Source organism: Coregonus lavaretus, assembly GCF_964263955.1.
Source record: "Coregonus lavaretus genome assembly, chromosome: 22".
NCBI classification, from domain to species: Eukaryota; Metazoa; Chordata; class Actinopteri; order Salmoniformes; family Salmonidae; genus Coregonus; species Coregonus lavaretus.
In genome coordinates, this window is record NC_140009.1 from 34204585 (window position 1) to 34229836 (window position 25252).

The 25252-nt window shown below is 45.6% G+C and overlaps 1 protein-coding gene across 2 annotated transcripts in view; it reads left to right on the forward strand.

Annotated features, from left to right (window-relative positions):
* Positions 1 to 25252, forward strand: part of LOC311150232 (low-density lipoprotein receptor-related protein 1-like) — a 142383-nt gene that overhangs the window by 64597 nt on the left and 52534 nt on the right. For both annotated transcript variants that reach the window (XM_084187605.1, XM_084187606.1), the window contains exons 4-19: positions 4889 to 5008; positions 5271 to 5399; positions 6304 to 6410; positions 6707 to 6860; positions 18282 to 18444; positions 18917 to 19139; positions 19255 to 19447; positions 21356 to 21505; positions 21787 to 22023; positions 22303 to 22483; positions 22761 to 22983; positions 23257 to 23446; positions 23739 to 23861; positions 24110 to 24250; positions 24874 to 24999; positions 25113 to 25229. In XM_084187605.1, the coding sequence (XP_084043731.1) occupies positions 4889 to 5008; positions 5271 to 5399; positions 6304 to 6410; positions 6707 to 6860; positions 18282 to 18444; positions 18917 to 19139; positions 19255 to 19447; positions 21356 to 21505; positions 21787 to 22023; positions 22303 to 22483; positions 22761 to 22983; positions 23257 to 23446; positions 23739 to 23861; positions 24110 to 24250; positions 24874 to 24999; positions 25113 to 25229 (2577 nt within the window). The remainder of the gene's footprint in view (positions 1 to 4888; positions 5009 to 5270; positions 5400 to 6303; positions 6411 to 6706; positions 6861 to 18281; positions 18445 to 18916; positions 19140 to 19254; positions 19448 to 21355; positions 21506 to 21786; positions 22024 to 22302; positions 22484 to 22760; positions 22984 to 23256; positions 23447 to 23738; positions 23862 to 24109; positions 24251 to 24873; positions 25000 to 25112; positions 25230 to 25252) is intronic.

Consider the following 25252-nt stretch of genomic DNA (forward strand, 5'->3'; position numbering starts at 1 on the left):
TGGAGTCAATGTTCAACCCAGTGTCCAAAAACTGTCTCTGTTGAAGGTTGTGGGTCTTCCAGTAGGACAACAACCCCAAACACACATAAAAATCACCCTGTAATGGTTCAAGATGAAATGCTGGAATGGCCAGTGAAGAGTCCAGATCTGAATCACATCCATAACCTATGGCTAGAGCTGAAAACAGCAGTTGGTGAAGGGTACCCCTCAAACATTGAATAATTAGAGCAGTTTGCTGCTGAAGAGTGGACCAAATTGCCAGTAGAAAGGTGCACCAAGCTCATTATAGCTACAATAAGCATTTGTTGGCAGTTAGCTTGGCCAACGGCTGTGCAACCAACTACAAGCTCTGGGTTACCAATAATTGTGTATTTATTTTCTAAATAAAAATGGTAAACTTTACAAAAATAAAATTGGTTCTGCAATGCTGAAAATCCAATAACTTATTTTAGAAGAAATAGGGAATTATTTAAGAAAAGTGCAAGGGTGCAAATATATTTGGCTGCAAATGTATAAGGGTAGTTGAGTTGCTAATGGCAGCCTGCATTACCCCCGGACAGCCGTCAATTTGAGTTAGTCAATGAGAGTGGCAGCGCTGAGCTAGCCTGCAACGTCACTTCCTGGAGTAGCTCAAACTGCGTATGTTACAGTATGTGTCCATGAGACGCCATCTTAACCAACTTCATTTGGCTTCAATGCGCTATTGAGTCTTCACATAGGAATGAACGGTGTCATGCACAGGAGGTTGGTGGCACCTTAATTTGGGAGAACGGGCTTGTGGTAATGGCTAGAGCGGAATCAGTGGAATGGTATCAAATACATCAAACATGGTTTCTATGTGTTTGATGCCATTCCATTTGCTCTGTTCCAGACATTATTATGAGCCGTCCTCCCCTCATCATCCTCCACTGGTGTCACGTGATCGATGGCTTTGTCCATTCATATATACAGTCATTAGTATGCATGCGTACATGAGCTAGTCTGTATCTGTTTGCTAGTGTTGTTCGTTCATCCTCCTGTGTGTGTAGCACATGCTGCCAGTGTTTGGGTCTGTTTGCTCACCACTCTGCCTCTTGACATGTCCCCCTTTCTCTACGAAGACTGCAAACAACGGCCTACACCAGTGGAGGCTGCTGAGGGGAGGACGGCTCATAATAATGGCTGGAATGGAGCAAATGGAATGGCATCAAACACATGGAAACCATGCTCCAGAAAATGGCACCCTATTCCCTAGCTCACTACTTTTGACCAGAGCCATATGGGCCCTGGTCAAAAGTAGTGCACTGAATAGGGTGCCATTTGTGACACAGTCCAGGAGGAGAATTAGGACAGGATCATGTCTAGGCATGTCTCCAGACCAGGCAGAGACAGATTGAGGAGAGCTGAGGGTTAGGAATGTCTCGACCCTGGGCTGGCCTGGATGAAAGGAGAGGTAGACACTGCAGCTTCCTCACTGCTAAGTGCCACTTGTATAGAAGCCAATAGAACATGCCCACTGACTCACATGCCATCTCCTTCAGTCAGCCAACAAGCAAGCCAGCCAATCAGCCAGCCAGCCAGTCAGTCAGTCAGTTTACAGTATAGATTGATGGAGCTGTGAATGGATGTGGAGTGATCAATAGGTAATCTGGTGTTGGGAAAGAGTCTTAGAAGTAATGAAGGTTGTGAAATAGTATGGAGATGATACTGTACTGATACCTGGTCAGGATCCTGTACTTGTTTGTCCCTTGTCCCTTTCACCCCCATTACCCCACCTAGTTTACCCACTCTGTTCAGGGCTTGTCAGTTGAAATATTGATCAGAGAGGCCCTGGGACTGGCCTGTCTGTCTATTGGAGGAAGAGGAGGAGTCTGAGTCTCAAATCTCTGGAAGACTGAAACAGGTTTCCCTCAAGAATTTCCCTGTATTTAGCGCCATCCATCATTCCTTCAATTCTGACCAGTTTCCCAGTCCCTGCTGATGAAAAACGGACTTTATTTAACTAAATATGTGACTTCTGAAGGTAATTGGTTGCACCAGATCTTATATAGGGGCTTCATAGCAAAGGGGGTGAATACAAATGCACGCACCACTTTTCCGTTATTTATTTTGTATAATTTTTTTAAACTAGTTATTTTTTTCATTTCACTTCACCAATTTGGACTATTTTGTGGATGTCCATTACATGAACTCCAAATAAAAATCCATTTAAATTACAGGTTGTGATGCAACAAAATAGGAAAAACGCCAAGGGGGATGAATACTTTTGCAAGGCACTGTATTTCAATTGTGAAGCATTTGCAGTGCGACACAATAGGCTAGTAGGGACACAAAGCCCTCACCATTTAAACAACATTTTGTTGTATTAAATAATTATAGTCTATAAATTGCGCATGTGGGCTGTGACTTACTTAGAATTAAATACAAATGAAACGAAAAATGACTTTGAATTCATTTTTAGAAACCAGTTTGGCCAGAGTCTGTGGCTTCAGGCTCATGTGATGGTGCCTGGAGAGCAGGCCAGCAGCCGAGAATATCCTCTCCGTGTTTGCAGAGCCACTCTTGATAAACACCCTTTTTGCCACTCTTGCCAGGCTGGGCAGAGACGCAGAGTTTATTATTATTATTATTATTATTATTATTATTATTGTTATTATATATATATATTTTTTTTTCTATAGGTAGGCAAAATAACCCAATCAAAACAGAAAGCTCTTTGAAAGTTGGAATATACCAGGCCTATTGTATAGATAATAGAACAAAAATGAAGGAAACTTTTAAGATATCAGATTTTTAGTTTATAAATACTTTGCTACATTGACACAGTTATCTACCCACCTCGTTCATTTCTTCTAGCATGTGCACGTACAGTAGGAAGAACATCATCATGCTTTCGGGATACATGTCTTTTTAGATTCCACAATGATTCTTTAGTTGTGGACACTACATCACCGCACTCCCTCTCTTGCTCTTGGTCCTCATCTTTGTAAGTCACCTTGATTTAGCACCTGTGTGTTTTATCAGTTTCTTTATGAAAATATTTAGCAAACTCCATGACAGTAGCTAAAGCAAGGGGCTATAGCAACACACAAGTAGACTACAAATGCATGCTGGGCCGGGCATACCCAGAGCTAGTGAAGTGAGCGCTATTGGAGCACATGAGAAGGCCGAAGCTCCAGACTTTGGGAATCTCGCTCTGGGCTCCAGTCAAATTGGGCATGCTCCGCTCCAGCTCCGCTCCACTCACATACTCTGGTGTGTGTGTGTGTGTGTGTGTGGCTCAGGTTCACACATTTAATACTAATAGACATGTCTCCCTAACCCCTGACATTAGAAGTCCTAGACGACCCTCCCTTACATCCCTCCCTCAGTAGTCCATCCATGCGCTCTCTAAGTTGCTTTCTAGAGATTTAGACTAGTGAGAGGGTTGATGCCGGCCCATCCTTGGTGGAACTAAAAGGATCACTGTCGATGCTCTGACATGCTTGTTGAGCACTTCAGGCTGGTGTGTGTGTGTGTGACATGCTTGTTGAACAGTGACTCAAGAGCTGTGTGACGTGTTTTCTCAGGTCATTAACCCTGGCTAAATGGCTGAAAGAAGACTGCTGTTGTGGACAGTTGACTGGTGCCTTCTTTACTATTGGCGCTGTTGACTTTGTAACACTCCATGTCCTGTGGCAGAATGTCTATTCGCTGCAGTTTTCTGTATAGAAATTGAAGTAATAGAAGTAAATCTATTTCTATGGTATTCTGCTCTCATCTCCTCTCTGTGGCACAGTGGGGCACAACGAACATAATTATAATTCCATTCTGTAGTAATTCTATGGCCACAACCACTGACTCTGCAAGCATATATTCAGTTTCAGACTCGTTCCCTGAAAGTGTCGTTCTTTGAAACCCACAGTCAGTTTAGATTAGAGATGGCCAGAAATTGAAATTGGGGTTCTTCGGGCAATATCCATTTATTGCTGTGCTAATTGTGATGGTTAAAGCTAGAGGCTCTGGCTATGGGATGGTGAGGTGGTGGCCTGGGGCTGATGTTGGCTTGGAGAGGCAGCACCCTGGCTAGCATTATCAGTTTGGCACAGTTTGCCTCTATGTGAATGTTAGTTTTGGTAATTTGACACAGTGTGTTCCAGTGAATGGGTGTGATACGGGGCACACACACAGTGTTCGCCTGCAGCTCTTCCTCTCAGCGAGACCACACAAAAGGGCCATTGTAGCCCCGAGTGCCCCACAGGCTTTACATAACGAGGACCCTTCAGTGGTCTAACCCCGTTTTGCTCCGCTCTCTCCTCTGGCCAGCCCCAACGGTCCGCCATGCCACTAATGGTCCCCTTTCAGCTCTGGCTGTCCCCTCAGCATGGCTGGACAGGGCTGTGGTGTGGACGTCCCATCACTCTCGTTCAGACCATTGTTGAGCGCTGACTGAGAAGATCCCACTCCCTGTGTGATACTGTCCTCCCATTGTGATGCTGTTCTATTCAATCTACTGCATGAGATTGTGTAGTCTGCTTTGGTGCAGTATGTTTACTTATCTAGGAAACGGGGTTATTGTTCATGCCAGTAGGATTCCATGCTCTGCAAAGCTTTGTGATGACTCGTAGAGTGTTCATCTCACTTCCTTGCATTGCGTGTGTGTGGTTATCGGGGTTTCTTGGCAGCTCTTTGTTGGTGCACTGCAGTCTTCTCTCAGACACACCGAAAGACCGACAGCGTGCTATGTGGTCACATCTCTCATACCTGCCTTTTGATCTGAGAAGTTTGAGATTGTTGTCAGGCAGCATGCTGAAGACTCCAGCAGGCTGAAGACATGTGTATGTGTGCACCATGCTGTTTTCTTCCATCCAGGTTTCCTTCCATGTGTTTGATCTCATTGTGACCCCCTGTTTCTCTCTCTCTTTGGTAGAGCTTGGACCAGACTGTGCCACCCATGGCTGCGCTGGAAACTGTTCCGTGACGCACCAAGGGCCCAAGTGTTACTGCAACATCGGCTATGAAGTCAGCGAGGACGGAAAGACATGCAAAGGTGAGACAGACTCCTGGCCATAATCATACAGTTACAGTAGCCCTATGAAAACAGTCCCAGGCCTGACCAGTGACCGACTGACTGGCTGACTGACTGGTCCACAGACTGACCAAATGTCTACTGACTGACTGGCTGTCTGGCTGGCTAACTGACTGGTCCACAGACTGACCCACTGTCAACTGGCTGACTGGCTGACTCACTGACTGACTGGCTGACTGCTTCACTGAATGGCTGACTGACTGTGCCCTGCCTGCCTCCTCAGATTTCAACGAGTGCAGTGTGTACGGGACCTGCAGTCAGACATGCTCCAACAACGAGGGCTCCTACACCTGCAGCTGTGTGGAGGGCTACCTACTGCAGCCAGACAACCGCTCCTGCAAGGCCAAGAATGGTGAGACACACATACACACACAGAGAGCATACAACCGCACACCACAGCCTCCTGGGTCAAATTAACATACTGTGCAGACGTGAAGTCTACATGTGCAAACTTACCAAAGAGCAAAGCTAGACTTTATTTCAAATATCCAAAACGAATAATTGCATTTCAGTTTATTTGTTTCTCGTTGAGTCTGTATTTGAAGTGCTGTGTTATATTGAGGGAATCAGATTTGCATGGTGTGACAGTCTGTAATGCTGTTACAATTTAATTTAAAGGGATGAGATGTCAGACATATGCAATGAATCTGTGACATTTCTTTCTCTCTCTCTCTCTCTCTCTCTCTCTCTCTCTCTCTCTCTCTCTCTCTCTCTCTCTCTCTCTCTCTCTCTCTCTCTCTCTCTCTCTCTCTCTCTCTGTCTCCCCCTCATCCCTCTCTCTCTCTCTCCCCCTCATCTCTCTCTCTCTCTCTCTCTCTCTCTCTCTCTCTCTCTCTCTCTCTCTCTCTCTCCCCCTCATCTCTCTCTCTCTCTCTCTCTCTCCCCCTCATCTCTCTCTCTCTCCCCCTCTTCCCTCTCTCCCCCTCATCTCTCTCTCTCTCCCCCTCTTCCCTCTCTCCCCCTCATCTCTCTCTCTCTCCCCCTCTTCCCTCTCTCCCCCTCATCTCTCTCTCTCTCTCTCTCTCTCTCTCTCTCTCTCTCTCTCTCTCTCTCTCTCTCTCTCTCTCTCTCTCTCTCTCTCTCTCTCTCTCTCTCTCCTCTTCCCTCTTTCTCTCTCTCCCCCTCTTCCCTCTCTCCCCCTCTTCTCTCTCTCTCTCTCTCTCTCTCTCTCTCTCTCTCTCTCTCTCTCTCTCACTCTCACTCTCTCTCTCTCCCCTCTCTCGCTCTCTCTCGCTCTCTCTCTCTCCCACTCTCAGATCCTGTGGAGCAGCTGCCGGTGCTGCTGATCACTAACCTGAATGACATCCGCTGTACGTCTCTGAGCGGCATGCCCACCCGCCTCCCAGCCATAAGCACCAACCAGGTGAGCATATCTCTGGAAGAATGTTAGCAGGCTGTGGCCTGGCTGCTTTAGGCAGCCTCTGGCACACATACTGTATCTACAGTGACGGTACAAGTTTGAATCCAGCCTAGTGCCCTTTGACACAACGTCTCTCTATGTTTCCCAACTGTCATCTTCTCTCACTATCTGTTCAAGAAGTCATTTTTGTCTTACATCAATGACCACATTGGAAATAATCCTCTGGGATTTGAAACTATTGTAAAAAGTATATTGGTCTTTGAAAAGCACTTTATAAAACCCATTTTGTCCAAAAATAGACCACTGCCATGGATTTCAACTACGCCCAGGAAACGGTTTGCTGGATCGACGTGGGCGACTCGCCCGCCAACACCCATCTGAAGTGTGCCTCCATCCCAGAACTGAAGATTGTCACTAACATCAGGAACATTAACATCTCCCTCAGCCTGCACCGTGAGTAGAAGACACACACATAAACGTGCACGCAAGCACACACACCTACAGCCTGTACCGTGAGTAGAGGAGCCTACCTACCAGTCCTTCTTTACGTATTCCACCCTCCTGTATTTTCATTAGGAGAGGCACTGGTGAAGGTGAGAGAGGAAACCGATGAGACAGATGGGATATAGAGAGGAAAGAAATTAAATCAAAGGAAAAAAAGGCCAGAGGAAAGTGGCATGGAATCAACGCCTCTGGGGGCGATATGTAGTCCAGGATCAGCCTCAACTAGCCTATCGCTCCAACTAGAAGAACACACACACACATGTACGCACACACAGTAGAGGTGATGCAATACCACCCGGCGGCGGCGACTCTGAAACCTGCTCGTGGCAGCATAAAAGTTTAGAGCAGAAGTGCTGAGCGCAGCACTATTCTAGTAAAGGTTCCTCTTCAAGAACAGTGCTGCCCTGACATGGTGTTAAATCACTATGGATGAAAGCGTCACTGATGTACAATAAGATCATACAGAGAGTAGTACTTACAATATGCTTGCGAGGGTTAACTGGCACATTTTGCCGTACAATGTGGGACTGCACAGTATAGCTTGATGTACTGACACCACTATACAGTAAAGTAGAGTACAACACATCTCATGCACTGTTAATAATGTAAGGTTTGGTGCATTAGCCAATAGCCGTGATCCATTATAAACCACCTTCCATTATTGATTCTTATTGGATAGATTTACAGAGGGTGTGTTTCAAATGGCACCCTATTGCCTATTGGCCCTGGTCAAAAGTAAGGCTGGTCAAAACGAGTGCACTATAAATGGAATAGAGTGCCATTTGGTAATGTCTGGCCTGCAGTTTGAATGTCCTCACAGCCCACAGGCCCTGCATTAACTCAGGGCTATCATCTGTTGGGCAACACACACACACACACCCCTGGCACACTTATTAGAATGGAAAACTCACTTGTTAATATAGACTTAAGATTGATAATTATCACTGCTCAGTGTGACAAGGTTTATCTTTGTTTGTGTGTTCCTGACAGAGTGCTACTACTAGTGGACAGTACACATTTTAGTGTGTGCGTGTAAAATGTTCCCTTGAGAATAAGCCTGAGGCATGGAAACACAGACATGAAGAAAACAAGTTATGAGTTGGGTGAAGGACTAGAATGTGGGACACAGTTTGAGACAAACCTACGACATGATGATTGGGCATTTCCATCTAAAAAGACCCATGAGGACCAAAGTGAAGTTCGAAGGAGCATGTCAAATTGGGTGTCAAATGAAAACTAAGAGTCTATATTTTTGAGTAATTGAGGCATATAAAAAAAAATTCAACTTATCCTAAAAATTAGAAATAAGCAAAGGCTTTGATTTCTGGTCAAACATCTACCAGAAAAAGTCTTAAGGTATTAGAAATGCATCAAAACACAATAATGTTGAAGCAAAGACCCCTGCCAACTAATATCAACACTTATATTTAGTTTTGGAGAAATAATTTGCCTTCTGTAAGTTTAAGAAACATTGCCTTGTAATTCCGTTACCAAAAACCTACATCTTTAAGATATTTTCACATTTCTCTCCCTCCTGAGGAGGGATAAGGAAAGTTCAGAGAAGTAAAGGTAGATGGTAGACCTACCGATTAGTTATATTGTTTTAACTGATATCAAGTTTGTTTATGAATGATTAAGTGATTAAAACTCGTAAATCTGTTACCAGATCGGAATTACTGCAATTGAATTGTCTAAAATGGGAAATCATAGTAGTCACAAACCTCAGTTGGGTCACCTGCCACAGTCTTCCCTTCCACTGGCATACTGTTATATTCAGCTCATAACACATTTATTTTTATCTTTCTGTCGTCTGGTGTTCAAAGCAAGACTGTTAAAGCAGTCTGGACAACCCTTCCCTCTCACTCCCTTTCCCTCTCTCTCTCTGCTGCTCTCTCGCTTCTCTCTCCAGTTAATGTCACCTCTCCCGGCTCTTACTGAAACCTAACATGATACCTACCACCTACCCTCTTTCCATTTACTGTAACAAGCATCCTCACCCACTGAGCACCGAATGACACCGGACGTCCATGGACATTGAAAAGTTGTTGAAATTTGGTCAGTTCGCCTTGGCCAGACCAAATCTGAACCAATCATAGACGTCTGTTTCACAAGTTTGGACAGAATAGTACAGTACTGTATAGTGAAGAACAGTAGAGTACAGTAGAGCACACTAAAGTAGAGTACAGTATAATGTACTGTACTCTACTGCACTGAACATATCTACTTTACAGCTCTACTGTGCTGTACTATGATGTCCAAACTTGTGAAATATAGACATCTATGATTGGTTCAGATTTTGGCTGGTCCGGACCAACCAAAGTTGGTCTTGTTTGGGGGCGGAGCTCGAAACAATAATAGCCAGTGTGTAGAATAATACCCAAATATGCTAAATAAGGATATTGCATATTCCTACATTTGTGTACCTATACAGGATACATCACCATGAAGAGAATGATATTCATATCCATTATTATGCATTTATGTATAGTACAGATCAGGGACCCATTATGTAATTCCGTTACCGTAATTCCGTTACCAGATGTAAATCAACTTCACCTACTGTAGTTCAATAACCAAAATAATTGTTTTCAAACTCAAGGTGTCATGTCATAGCTGACGCCCCATTCTTTCTGCAGACATCTTTGATTTTTAAAATGTTTTTACCCCCTTTTTCTCCCCAATTTCGTGATTACGATCTTGTCTCATCGCTGCAACTCCCCAACAGGCTCGGGAGAGGTGAAGGTCGAGTCATGCGTCCTCCGAAACATGACCCGCCTAACCAAGCTTCTTAACACCCGCTCGCTTAACCCTGAAGCCAGCTGCACCAATGTGTCGGAGGAAACACTGTTCAACTGACGACCGAAGTCAGCCTGCAGGCGCCCGGCCTGCCACAAGGAGTCACTAGAGCGCAATGAGCCAAGTAGAGCCCCCCCCCCGGCCAAACCCTCCCCTAACCCGGACTACGCTGGGCCAATTGTGCGCCGCCCTATGGGACTCCCGGTCACGGCCGGTAATGATCGAACCCCAGGCTATAGTGACGCTGCAACGCTGCGATGCAGTGCCTTAGACCGCTGGGCCACACGGGAGGCCCTTGAATTATAATTCTGATAGAGTTTTTGGTAAACGTGGTCGCATAAAAAACTGAGGGAGAATGTACTGTAATTCTGTTACCAGTAAATGTGTTTTTGTGAACGTTTCTATGTAATTTCTTCTAAGTAGTCCTTGTGCATAGAGTTGTATGGTTTGTTAAACTTTGAAATCAATGGTTTATGTTTGGCATACATTTTAAAGTGAATTTGTTTTGGGTCATACTGTGATTCTGTTACCGTGGAATTGCCCGATTTTACAAAATGCTCAAATTCACAATCACTTCAAATGGTATCAGAGATACTCAGAGTTACTGTCACTGCTGACACTTGGAAAGAGTGCATAGAGTCTTAAGTACTTTTTGAGAAAGATGTGGGGAGAGAATAGGAGGAGAGGACATAAGGAATCAAAGAAAGACAATTGAGAAGAAGCCACACTGTCTTATACCCATATACAACCTATTGTCTCTTTACTGTGTAGCCTACATTATATACACAGACTGATTAGTGACTTATTAGCAGACGGGATAGCAGCGGTGTTGTCAGGAAGCACTCACGTAGAGGAATCAGTCAGTGTGCCCTGTCTGCGAGCTCTCCATCTTGCTACACCTGTCAGTTGAGATAATGTGACAGTTGTTGTGGGTGAATGTGTGTGTGTGCATGCGTGGTTGTGCGTGTGTATGTATTACTGAGTGTTTGCTGTAAGGTCACAACAGTGTGAGGTGGGTGTTGAGGGCAGGAAGTGTCTGGGTGGTTAGGTTACCCAGGAAACTTAACTTTCCATTTCCCAGAAACAGAAAGATAATTTAAAAGAATCACTGTAAGAAAAAGAGCCAGTAGAATGAATAGGACTGTTCTCTCCAATGGTGTTGTTGCTTAACCCACAACTCTCCAACTCTCCCTCTGCTCTCTCTCCTGTCGCTCTCTCTCTCGCTCTCTCTCTCTCTCTCTGCTGTCTCTCTCTCTCTCTCTCTCTTCTCTCTCTCTCTCTCTCCTCTCTCTCTCTCTCTCTTTGCTGTCTCCATCTCTCTCTCTGCTGTCTCTCTGCTGTCTCTCTCTGCTGTCTCTCTCTGCTCTCTCCCCATCACTCTCCCCATCTCTGTCTGTCTGTCTGTCTATCTCTCTCTCTCTGCTGTCTCCATCTCTCTCTCTCTCTCTGCTGTCTCTCTCTGCTCTCTCCCCATCTCTGTCTGTCTGTCTGTCTGTCTGTCTGTCTGTCTGTCTGTCTGTCTGTCTGTCTGTCTGTCTGTCTGTCTGTCTGTCTGTCTGTCTGTCTGTCTGTCTCTCTCTCTCGTTCTCTCTCTCTCTCACTATCTGGGCCTAATCAATGCCTTCTGCAGCTGTAAGTGTTTAGAGTGGGATATGGATTAAAACAGATACCAATGGGAGTATCACTCTACTTCTGCTCCGTGCTCAATAGCCAAGTTTCCCCTTTGTCTAAATCAGAGCCTGGACCCGGGAGAGAGAGAGAGGGGGAGGGAGGGAGGGAGAGAGAGAGGGGGAGGGAGGGAGAGAGAGAGAGAGGTCACATATTCTGTGCCTCCCACCTGTTCCACAACAATACACTTCCTAATGCAGAAAAGTGCCAATTCATGTTCATTATATCCAACCCAAAATAACCCAATACCTTTTGGTGCTGCTGTTCGTTTGTTTCATTTCTTCAAATATGAACTTTTTGAGAACATTAACAAAGGATGGAAGTAAATTAAAATGTTGTTGTCTCCTAGTGCTGTTTTTGAACAGAGTGAAATTGAATTGGCAGCCAATTTCCTCCCAATGCTTTTTTTTGCTTCACACCTCCCTCGCACGCATGTGTGTGTTTGGGAAACAAGTTTTGCTCATCTATATTCATTCAATCTCTGTCCTCCTGGGCTTGTTTTTATGAGTCTAAGTATTTGCAGTTACCACCCTCGGAACATGAGATTGAGTGTGTCCCAAATGGCACTCTATTACCTATTTAGTGCACTACCTTTGATTGGGGCCCATAAGGTTCTGGTCAAATGTAGTGCACTTTATAGGGAATAGGGTGCCATTTGGGACGTAGATATGGAGAAATATGCCAAAACCATGGCGGCTGATTGTAAATAATTGATTTCCTTCTTGGAATTGCACCAATACTTTAATAGTGTTAGTGAAATAAATAAAATCAAATGTATTGGTCGCATACACATACTTAGCAGATGTTATTGCGAGGGTAGCGAAATGCTAGGATTCCTAGATCCAACAGTGCAGTAATATCTAACAATACACACAAATCTAAAAGTACAAGAATTTAATTAAGAAATATATATAGGTCCCCTGTAGCTCAGTTGGTAGAGCATGGCGCTTGCAACGCCAGGGTTGTGGGTTCGTTTCCCACGGGGGGCCAGTATGAAAATGTATGCACTCACTAACTGTAAGTTGCTCTGGATAAGAGCGTCTGCTAAAATATATATAGAGTGCCTTCGGAAAGTATTCAGACCCCTTGACTTTTTCAACATTTTGTTAGGTTACAGTCTTATTCTAAAATGGATTAAATTGTTTTTTTCCCTCATCAATCTACACACAATACCCCATAATGACAAAGCAAAAACAGGTTTTTCAAAATTTTTGCAAATGTATAAAAAACTGAAATATCACATTCACATAAGTATTCCAACCCTTTACTCAGTACTTTGTTGAAGCACCTTTGTCAGCGATTACAGCCTTGAGTCTTCTTAGGTATGATGCTACAAGCTTGGCACACCTGTACTTGGGGAGGTTCTCCCATTCTTCTCTGCAGATCCTCACAAGCTCTGTCAGGTTGGATGGGGAGCGTCACTCCACAGCTATTTTCAGATCTCTCCAGAGATGTTCGATCAGGTTCAGGTCTGGGCTTTGGCTGGGCCACTCAAGGACATTCAGAGACTTGTCCCGAAGCCACTCCTGTGTTGTCTTGGCTGTGTGCTTAGGGTCGCTGTCCTGTTGGAAGGTGAACCTTTGCCCCAGTCTGAGGTCCTGAGCGCTCTGGAGCAGGTTTTCATCAAGGTTCTCTCTGTACTTTGCTCCGTTCATCTTTCCCTCGATCCTGGCTAGTCTCCCAGTCCCTGCCACTGAAGAACATCCCCACAGCATGATGCTGCCACCACCATGCTTCACCGTAGGGATGGTGCCAGGTTTCCTCCAGACGTAACGCTTGGCATTCAGGCCAAAGAGTTCAATCTTGGTTTCATTAGACCAGAGAATCTTGTTTCTCATGGTCTGAGAGTCCAAGCGGGCTGTCATGTGCCTTTTACTGAGGAGTGGCTTTCATTTGGCCACTCTACCATAAAGGCCTAATTGGTGGAGTGCTGCAGAGATGGTTGTCCTTTTGGAAGATTTTCCCATCTCCACAGAGGAACTCTAGAACTCTGTCAGAGTGACCATCGGGTTGTTGGTCACCTCCCTGACCAAGGCCCTTCTCCCCCGATTGCTCAGTTTGGCCAGGCGGCCAGCTCTAGGAAGAGTCTTGGTGGTTCCAAACTTATTCCATTTAAGAATGATGGAGGCCACTGTGTTCTTGGGGACCTTCAATGCTGCAGAAATGTTTTGGTACCCTTCCCCAGATCTGTGCCTCGACACAATTCTGTCTCGGAGCTCTACGGACAATTCCTTCGACCTCATGGCTTGGTTTTTGCTCTGACATACACTGTCAACTGTGGAACCTTATATAGACAGGTGTGGTTCTTTCCAAATCATATCCAATCAATTGAATTTACCACAGGTGGCCTCCAATCAAGTTGTAGAAACATCTCAAAGATGATCAATGGAAACAGGATGCACCTGAGCTCAATTTCGAGTCTCATAGCAACGGGTCTGAATACTTATGTAAATAAGGTTTTCAAATTTGTTCAAATATTTTGTATAAATGTGAAAAAAATTCTAAAAACCTGTTTTCGCTTTGTCATTATGGGGTATTGTGTGTAGATTGCTGAGGAAATTGTTTTATTTAATCCATTTTTAGAATAAGACTGTAACGTAACAATGTGGAAGAAGTCAAGGGGTCTAAATACTTTCTGAAGGCAGTGTAATATTAGGACGAGCAATGTCGGAGTCCGGAGTATAAATACAGTATATATGTACAGTACCAGTCAAAAGTTTGGACACACCTACTCATTCCAGGGTTTTTCTTAATTTTTACTATTTTCTACATTGTAGAATAATAGTGAAGACATCAAAACTATGAAATAACACATGGAATCATGTGTTAAACAAATATATATTTTATATTTGAGATTCTTCAAAGTAGCCACCCTTTACCTTCATGACAGCTTTGCACACTCTTGGCATTCTCTCAACCATCTTCATGAGGAATGCTTTTCCAACAGTCTTGAAGGAGTTCCCACATATGCTGAGCACTTGTTGGCTGCTTTTCCTTCACTCTGCGGTCCAACTCATCCTTAACCATCTGAAATGGGTTGAGGTCGGGTGATTGTGGAGGCCAGGTCATCTGATGCAGCACTCCATCACTCTCCTTCTTGGTCAAATAACCCTTACACAGCCTGGAGGCCGTGGCTCGGGTGGTTGTTGTCCTGATGATCTTTTTGGCCTTCCTGTGACATCAGGTGCTATAGATGTCCTGTAGGGCATGCGGTGTTCCCCTGGTGATGCATTGGGCAGAAAGCACCGCCCTCTGGAGAGCCCTGTGGAGCCTAACAGGATGCTCTCAATGGTGCATCTGTAAAAGTTTGTGAGGGTCTTAGGGGCCAAGCCGAATTTCTTCAGCCTCCTGAGGTTGAAGACGAGCTGTTGCGCCTTCTTCACCACACTGTCTGTGTGGGTGGACCATTTCAGATTGTCAGTGATGTGTACACCGAGGAACTTGACACTTTTCACCTTCTCCACTGTCGATGTGGATGGGGGCATGCTCCCTCTGCTGTCTCCTGAAGTCCACGTTCAGCTCCTTCGTTTTGTTGACGTTGAGGGAGAGGTTATATTCCTGTCACCACTCTGCCAGGGCCCTCACCCTGTAGGCTGTCTCATCATTGTTGTCTGTTGTCGTTGGAGGCATGCGTGGCCACCCGTTCATGGGTGAACAGGAAGGGGCTGAGCACGCACCCTTGAGGGGCCCCTGTGTTGAGGATCAATGTAGTTGGCGGTGTTGTTTCCTACCTTCACCAGTACACAGTTTAACCTCTACGGGATCGGTGTCCAGTATACGGGACGGTTGAGCTAACGTGCGCTAATGTGATTATCATGACTGTTGTAAGTAACAGCAAACTTTCCAGGACATAGTCATGTCTTATATGGGCAGAAAGCTTAAATTCTTGTTAATCTAACTGCACTGTCCAATGTACAGTAGCTATTACAGTGAAAAAACCCTGCTATTGTTTGAGGAGAGTGCACAACAACAAAAAACATATCATGGCAACTGGTTTGATACATTCACCTCTGAAGGTAAATAATGTACTTACATTCAGTAATCTTGCTCTGATTTGTCATCCTGAGGGGCTCAGAGATAAAATGTAGCATAGTTTTGTTTGATAAAATCCATTTTTAATATTCACATGTAGGAACTAGGTTCTAGTTTGAACCCTTGCTGTCTCTAGCTCCACACCCACCCCGCCCAGCCATCTAGATGTGTGAAAGTTAGTGTATAAGCTAATGATCCATCATGTATGACATTCCTGGGAGTGTGTAAACTTACATTTTGTATTACCATATCATTTCTGTATGTTCTCTATAGTTATGTACTTGAAAATGTATAAATTGACCATTTCGGCACAGACTTGATACAAAATAGTCCAGTATTGCAATGCTTCACTGGGTCAATCTGAACTTTGCACACACAATGCTGCCATCTAGTGGCCGAAATCTAAATTGCGCCTAAACTGCAATATTATATTGTGACCTTTCTCTTGCATTTCAAAGATGATGGAACAAAAAAATAAATAGAAAACGCATGTTTGGTTGTTTGTATTATCTTTTACCAGATCTAATGTGTTATATTCTCCTATATTAATTTCACATTTCCACAAACTTCAAAGTGTTTCCTTTCAAATGGTATCAAGAATATGCATATCCTTGCTTCAGGTCCTGAGCTACAGGCAGTTAGATTTGTGTATGTCATTTTAGGTGAACATAAAAAAAAGGGTCCAATCCTTAAGAGGTTAATGGTACTGGCAGGGTTCTGGTGGTGTGTAAAGGGGTCTACAGACCTTATGCAAACGCAGCGCAACGGAGTACGTGAATGTCGTTTTACGTCACAAAATGGGCGGCTCCTTGTAGTTCGCTCCGACATTCGACGTACTCCCGTACCAAATTAAAATTGGGATGCACCGTATCATTCCTTGCGCAGCTGTGGGGGCAGTGTTGTCGCTTGGTTCCTTGATCTTATCTATAGGCTATGCATCATAGTAACCTGTTTTGCATTGATAACCAAATATAATCTGAGACTGTTCAAACAATAAACCAAACAACATTGTAGCCTTATTAGAATACCCCCCCATATGTATTTTGTTTAGCACTAATAACTAGTGATTCCAGGCTATTGTGAAATGGTAAAAACTGCTGTAGCCATGTGGCTTTTCTTCATGATCAAAACATGATGACGTTCTATTTTTAGCTGATATGTGAGTGAATACATTCAAGCAGCATATCAAACTGGGATAATGTTGTAGGTTACACTGGCAAGTATAAGAATATTTGCCAGGGCATATTATTTCATTATAAATCTGATTATTTCACATAAATGTGGGAAGCTAAAAAGGCTAGCTAGCTTTCTGTTTTTAGCCAGCTTGCTACTACTAGCAAGGGAAGACGACTCTTCCTTGGTTTACACGACAAAGGAGAAGATAAAAAAAAAATTGCAAACACGGACCGGCGAGGGTATCATGTTACCAAGATGTCCGCTTTTCCAAAAATCGGACTTCACGCGCACGCTTAGATCAACAGAGTGAAGCTTGTATCGGCCTTAAGGAGTGGTGGGAGACTAGCTGGGCGTTCAGGTTGGTGGCCACCCGACCACCACCTCCTCAGCCCTGTCTAGATTTCAGCTGCAGAGTATCAGATCCATCTGTGGCAGAGCAGGCTTTTCCCTTTGAAGCTCTGGGTGGTACATTAGGCCCAGATGTCTGCTGCTCTAGCCTGGTCTCAGATATTTTTGTGCTGTTGTGCCATCGGTGTGACAATGACCATAGGAGTTGGCAAGACAGCACAAACAGATCTGGGACCAGACTATCTCTGTCCCACTGTGGATTAGCCCAGACTGCAGCAGCATAGTTTAACGTTCCTCAGTCATCCAACCCGGGGCTTGTCTCTATGTGGTGCCAACCCTGCCATGGGACTAAACAGGGCATTTGATGTCACAGAGCCCTGGGAGTCAGGGACAGGCTATAACTGCTGGAGTCACAAGCTGGGATAGGTTAACTACAGGGGAGTGGGATGGGACAGTGTGGCCCAACATCAAAGTTGCTCCGTGGATTAACTATGGCTTCGATTTACGGGGGCTGGTTGGTGGAGTACAGCGCACTGTATTAGGAGCTCTCTCGCCCCTCTTTGAGGAAGCATGGTGGCAGCTGTTAAAACACAAGGCCACATGAGCCCCCCTCCTCCTTCCTCCCCTCCCTCCCTCCCGCCCTCCCACAGCTGGGTCTCTCTGTGGGACGACCCCACCACCCTCCCCACCCCACCACCCCAGCCGCCTTCTCACAGATAGACTCTCATTGTCAGAGCCCTTACTGGGAAATCAGCTGGGAGATACCGAGAGGGACAATCCACAGACTCCAAAATAACACCATTAGCATTTCATTCAAAGCCAGATCTTTTCCCCCGTTCCCAGTCAGTCAGTCAGTCAGTGCTCAGACAGGGTGAGTGTCTGTCTTTCACATGGAGAAAGTGTTACCCTTTCCACACTACCATACCGACTCAAACTGTACTTCACTGTGCTGGCTCTGATTAACATTGTCCTTTCAAGCATGGTTCCAGCAACTATGTTGGAAACATAACCAGTACAGCTTGGCTCAGCTCAGTATTTTGAAAATAGCATATAAATGAGGCCGGGTTGTGAGGCAGGGTGGGGCCATGTCAGGTCACCAAGCAGGCTGTGGGTTGGGGTGGAGAGGGTTAATGTCTTTCTCTCCCAGTGGGTGAGCTGGGCTTATGGGTTGTGTTTGGGGTCACTGACACTGATTGGAGTTCAACTCTGATACGGCAATCTCTCTCTGTCTCTCTCTCCCTCTTTCTCTCTCTGTCTATCCCCCCCATCCCTCGATCCCTCTCTCTCCCACATACTCATCCTCCTCACCCTCTCTCTCCCACACTTATCGTCATCTCTCAATCCCTCCAGATGTGGAACATATGGCTATTGACTGGCTGACAGGAAACTTCTACTTTGAGGACAACGTGGACGATCGTATCTTTGTGTGCAACGCGGACGGCCAGACGTGCGTCACCCTGCTGGATCAGGAGCTCTACAACCCTAAAGGCATCGCCCTGGACCCCCTGATGGGGTGAGCACTACCCCACTAACAACCCCAGAGACCCCTAAATTAGTGACCTCAGAAGACCATTTGTTTACTTCCCCCTGGTCCTTCTGGTCAGATGAATGCTGACCCAGCCCGTAGTCACTGAAAACACTTCCTCCTCTGATCACTTCATCTTGCTGACGGTGACACTTCAAAATAGTTTGGTACATCCTGTATAGTTCCTTTTTACAAAGTGTCACTTCTCAGTTTTGGATGGCATCTCCTGGTGAAGGATGTAGACAACTACTTTACTAACCACACTCAAATATTAATTAAGGAAGTACAGGTAGTCTGATGGAATATACGGTCAGTCCTCCCTTTCCTCTATCTAATCTTCCTACACACTCATGGTTTCTTCATCTCCTCTCTCTCTCTCTCTCTCTCTCTCTCTCTCTCTCTATCTCTCTCTCTCTCTATCTCTCTCTCTCTATCTCTCATCTCTCATCTCTCCCTACAGGAAGGTGTTCTTCACAGACTACGGTCAGACTCCCAAGGTGGAGCGTTGTGACATGGATGGTCAGAACCGGACCAAGCTGGTGGAAAGTAAGATCGTGTTCCCCCACGGTATCACCCTGGACTTGGTCAACCGGCTGGTCTACTGGGCCGACGCCTACCTGGACTACATAGAGGTTGTGGACTACGAGGGCAAGAACAGACACACCATCATACAGGGCCTGCTGGTGAGGAAATGAATGACTCAAGGAAGATGTTCCATTAAAACAGATACAGACATAGACAGGCACGCACACACACAACCACCAACTCCGCCTGTGTGTCTGTTGTTCATTCTGTCAGATTGAGCATCTGTATGGGCTGACGGTGTTTGAGAACTACCTGTACGCCACCAACTCAGACGAGGGCAACTTGAACCACGCTAAGACAAGCGTGATCCGTGTCAACCGCTTCAACTCCTCTGACTTCACGGTGGTGACCCGGGTGGACCGCAGCGCCGCCCTGCACGTGTACCATCAGAGACGCCAACCCCCAGGTAGGTACACACCCACAACCCCCATGTATTTACCCAGAACAGGCACTGCAGGTATGGGGCAATCGTTGCCGTGGAGGTTGGTATGTAGTGTGGTCAGGCTTTTGTTCCAGCCCGGCACGTGTACCACTAGAGACGCCAACCTCCATGTACAGTGGGGAGAACAAGTATTTGATACACTGCCGATTTTGCAGGTTTTCCTACTTACAAAGCATGTATAGGTCTGTCATTTTTTATCATAGGTACACTTCAACTGTGAGAGACGGAATAAAAAAATCCAGAAAATCACATTATATGATTTTTAAGTAATTAATTTGCATTTTATTGCATGACATAAGTATTTGATACATCAGAAAAGCAGAACTTAATATTTGGTACAGAAACCTTTGTTTGCAATTACAGAGATCATACGTTTCCTGTAGGTCTTGACCAGGTTTGCACACACTGCAGCAGGGATTTTGGCCCACTCCTCCATACAGACCTTCTCCAGATCCTTCAGGTTTCGGGGCTGTCGCTGGGCAATATGGACTTTCAGCTCCCTCCAAAGATTTTCTATTGGGTTCAGGTCTGGAGACTGGCTAGGCCACTCCAGGACCTTGAGATGCTTCTTACGGAGCCACTCCTTAGTTGCCCTGGCTGTGTGTTTCGGGTCGTTGTCATGCTGGAAGACCCAGCCACGACCCATCTTCAATGCTCTTACTGAGGGAAGGAGGTTGTTGGCCAAGATCTCGTGATACATGGCCCCATCCATCCTCCCCTCAATACGGTGCAGTCGTCCTGTCCCCTTTGCAGAAAAGCATCCCCAAAGAATGATGTTTCCACCACCATGCTTCACGGTTGGGATGGTGTTCTTGGGGTTGTACTCATCCTTCTTCTTCCTCCAAACACGGCGAGTGGAGTTTAGACCAAAAAGCTCTATTTTTGTCTCATCAGACCACATGACCTTCTCCCATTCCCCCTCTGGATCATCCAGATGGTCATTGGCAAACTTCAGACGGGCCTGGACATGCGCTGGCTTGAGCAGGGGGACCTTGCGTGCGCTGCAGGATTGCGTGACGGCGTAGTGTGTTACTAATGGTTTTCTTTGAGACTGTGGTCCGAGCTCTCTTTAGGTCATTGACCAGGTCCTGCCGTGTAGTTCTGGGCTGATCCCTCACCTTCCTCATGATCATTGATGCCCCACGAGGTGAGATCTTGCATGGAGCCCCAGACCGAGGGTGATTGACCGTCATCTTGAACTTCTTCCATTTTCTAATAATTGCGCCAACAGTTGTTGCCTTCTCACCAAGCTGCTTGCCTATTGTCCTGTAGCCCATATCAGCCTTGTGCAGGTCTACAATTTTATCCCTGATGTCCTTACACAGCTCTCTGGTCTTGGCCATTGTGGAGAGGTTGGAGTCTGTTTGATTGAGTGTGTGGACAGGTGTCTTTTATACAGGTAACGAGTTCAAACAGGTGCAGTTAATACAGGTAATGAGTGGAGAACAGGAGGGCTTCTTAAAGAAAAACTAACAGGTCTGTGAGAGCCAGAATTCTTACTGGTTGGTAGGTGATCAAATACTTATGTCATGCAATAAAATGCAAATTAATTACTTAAAAATCATACAATGTGATTTTCTGGAGTTTTGTTTTAGATTCAGTCTCTCACAGTTGAAGTGTACCTATGATAAAAATTACAGACCTCTACATGCTTTGTAAATAGGAAAACCTGCTAAATTGGCAGTGTATCAAATACGTGTTCTCCCCACTGTAGGTACACGCCTAGGGTTGCAAAATTACGGTTTTCCAGAAATCCTGGTTGAAAGAATCCAAATGGGTATCTATCTATCTGTCTGTATCAATCATCATAGTTGTTGCCATGTTGGTGCCTAGTGCTGACCTCTGACCCCTCTCTTGTCCCCTGGTGCCCAGTGAGAGAGAAGAGTCATGCGTGTGCCCCGGACCAGTTTAAGAAGCCAGGAGGCTGCTCAGACATCTGTCTGCTGGGGAACAGCCACAAGACCCGGACCTGCCGCTGTCGCTCTGGATTCAGCCTGGGCAGTGACGGGAAGTCCTGCAAGAGTAAGTACTTTACATACGTGAAGTTTTGAATTGAATTGAATCCCATACACTGAGCATAGCACGAAAATAACACACAACAGCATAGCACAGAACTCCATACAGCACAGATCTGCAATTTATATTATAGTAATATGAGTTGAAATAAGTCTCTAGAACATAACTTTTATATTTACATACTCTTTGGACAGAACATATCTTGTTTTGTTGCTCAGATCTTGTAACTAACCGTTCAGCGATATTCCCATGTTGATGATGTAATGTTGTCGATGTTCCCTCTGCAGAACCTGAACACGAGTTGTTCCTGGTGTACGGTAAGGGTCGCCCTGGCATCATCCGTGGCATGGACATGAATGCCAAGGTCCCAGACGAGTTCATGATCCCCATTGAGAACCTGATGAACCCGCGGGCGCTGGACTTCCACGCCGAGAGCGAGTTCATCTACTTTGCTGATGCCGTCAGTTACATCATCGGACGGCAGAAGATTGACGGCACGGAGAGAGACACCATCCTGAAGGATGGTAAGGAATGTCTGATCTAGTACCATAGTATTTAACATTTAATGCGTTACAACAACCCTCAGTTCCACCCTATTGCAGAATTTAATCGCAATGCATATAGATTTGGGATGCATTTAGAATCGCAATATATATTGAATGTATCATGACAGAAATGATAGAAGTAATGTTATGTGGTCATGAAGTCATGAAAGGCATGGTGGACAGTCACCCTCATTCCCTCCCTCTCTCTCTCCCTTCCTCTATCCCTCTGTCCCTTCCGCCCCCCTTTCTTTCCCTCAGGCGTCCACACCGTGGAGGGGATAGCGGTAGACTGGATGGCAGGTAACCTGTATTGGACAGACGACGGGCCCATGAAGACCATCAGTGTGGCCAGGCTGGAGAAGGCCTCTCAGACACGCAAGACCCTCATAGAGGGCAAGATGACCCACCCCCGTGCCATCGTAGTGGACCCCCAGCACGGGTCAGACATTTTCGCCCTCCTTATGTTCCTTTGCTACAGTATACATCTCACACAGACCTCAATCTATGAGAATGTATTGGAAAATGTTGGCAACTTTCCCAAAATGACCAGGTTTTCCAGAAATCCCGGTTGGAGGATTCCTGGATTTCCTGCTTATTTGCTCTTGATTCCAGGAATCTTCCAACCAGGATTTCTGGAAAACCTGGGAATTTTGGGAAAGTTACTGGAATTTTCCACTCTTAGTATTGATTTAACAGAGCGTGTGGTACTGTTCCAGGTGGATGTACTGGACGGACTGGGAGGAGGACCCCAAGAAGACTAACCGAGGGAAGATCAAGAAGGCGTGGATGGACGGCTCTCACGACCAGGTCCTGCTGACCAGTAAAACAGTGCTGTGGCCCAACGGTCTGAGTCTGGACATCCCACAGGGCATCCTGTACTGGGTGGACGCCTACTACGACCGCATCGAGTTGATTTACCTTAACACCACCGAGCGCAGGGTCAGTTCGACTGGTTACCAAGCCTTAACCCTAATGATAATGATCGTGATAGTAACACTGGTTGTCACAAATGTAAAACCTTCCCACTGGATACCAGGGTTCAGTCCTCACGTCCACCCTTCCCACTGTTTCTCACACCTGCCTATATCCCCCTCTGATTGCCAAACTGTCTAAACAAAGTGTCCAAAAATATATGTAAAAAAGGGTTATATGGTTTTCACCATGACCATGATCCATGTGCCATGATCCTCTTCTCTCTTTCTGATTGGTCAGAATGTGTACGAGGGAAACGAGTTGAACCACGCCTTCGGCCTGTGTCACTACAAGCACTTCCTGTTCTGGAACGAGTACCGTGGCGGCAGCATCTTCAAACTAGACACCATCACCAGCACCGTCACGCTGCTCCGCAACGAACGTCCACCCCTCTTCGAGATCCGTGTGTATGACGCTCACCAGCAGCAAGGTAACTTTACTGGTAACACTTAATGGGTAACACTATATGGGTAACACTTAATGGGTAACACTATATGGGTAACACATTGAACACGTTTAACAGTGTCATAAGCACGTCATAAAGTGTCATCATAACACATGCCAAAACTTCTTATGCCACAAAACCATAAAAGGTTATAATATATCAGTGATTTAGCTAGTCTAGATATGAATGAATGAATACTTTAATGTCCCATAGGGATATTTGCTTGGTAACAATGCTAACAGACCTGTCTGCCTTTCTTCTGTTTGTGTTTCTATAGGCACCAACCTGTGTCGTGTGAAAAACGGCGGCTGCAGCAGTCTGTGTCTGGCTATCCCTGACGGCAGGTCCTGTGGCTGTGCTGACGACCAGATACTGGATGACGACAATGTCACCTGTAAAGGTATGCATTGGGACGCTCTCAGGATGGTCTTAAATTAGAATAGTTTAAATGATTACTGTACTGATCTGGAATGTCCATGTTTAAGCTGGTGTGTAGAGAAGCAAATGTCACAGACATGCTTTCTTTAGCTGAATTGGTTGTAAAACCCCTCATAAGTAGATCAATCCATCCCATATATGAACAGCTGAGATTGAGAGACATTGCTTTGCTACAGTATCCGTAACAGTTCTCTCCTTTTCTCTCTCCAGCCAACCCCACCTACATCCCTCCTCCTCAGTGTCAGCCAGGGGAGTTTGCCTGTAAGAACAACCGCTGTATCCAGGAGCGATGGAAGTGTGACGGTGACAATGACTGTCTGGACAACAGCGACGAGGCGCCCGAGCTCTGCCGTGAGTAGTGTCACACCGCCACGCCGTCGCCGGGGTTACTGAGCAACACACACACACACACAACGACAACTCACACACGACACACAACGACAACTCACACACGACACACACAGTTGAGAATCATGTGCTGTGAATTAGCAGCAGCAGTGCATGAGCTACAGTTAAATCCAAGCCCAAATACTTCCTCTTCTTTGAGCCATCCATCAATCACCATTAAATATCAATTGAGTGTTAAATAGGTCAATCGTTTCTCCATCCAACTCTCTCTTCATTCGACAATTATTAACACTAGGTTTCCTCTGTGTGTACATGAAAGTTCTTTATGTCTCTAATGCTTGGCTGGAGACCAAGTTGTCCCACTTCCAGTGGATGACGGAGCCATCAGAGTAGCAGAAGCTCAATCATCCCCGAACATAATGTGCTTATAGCTGTGTAATGTCCACTTTATGAACTTACAGTTAACATAAATAGTTACTGAATATCCCTAATATTAGTCCAGTTATAGAAGACTCCTCTATGACCTAGTCTCTCATAGTGATACTGTATACGCTTGTCTAATTCTATTGATCTTACATTCAAATTCGAATGTTCTAATTCTACTGTGTTTCTTCTCCCTCCTCCAGACCAGCACACGTGTCCATCGGACCGGTTCAAGTGTCAGAACAACCGCTGTATCCCGCTGCGCTGGCTCTGTGACGGGGACAACGACTGTGGCACCGATGAGGATGAGTCTAATACTACCTGCTCAGGTAGACACACACACACACACACACACACACACACACATAGACACACTACATACGCTATACACACCCGCCCTTCCCATCTCTCTCTAATGCTGTTATCCTACACCCTTCTCCAGCTCGTACGTGCCCGCCCAACCAGTATGCGTGTGCCAGTGGGCGCTGCATCCCTACCTCCTGGAAATGTGACCTGGATGATGACTGTGGGGACCGTTCTGATGAGCCGGCCTCCTGTGGTGGGTCCTTCTCACATCACACA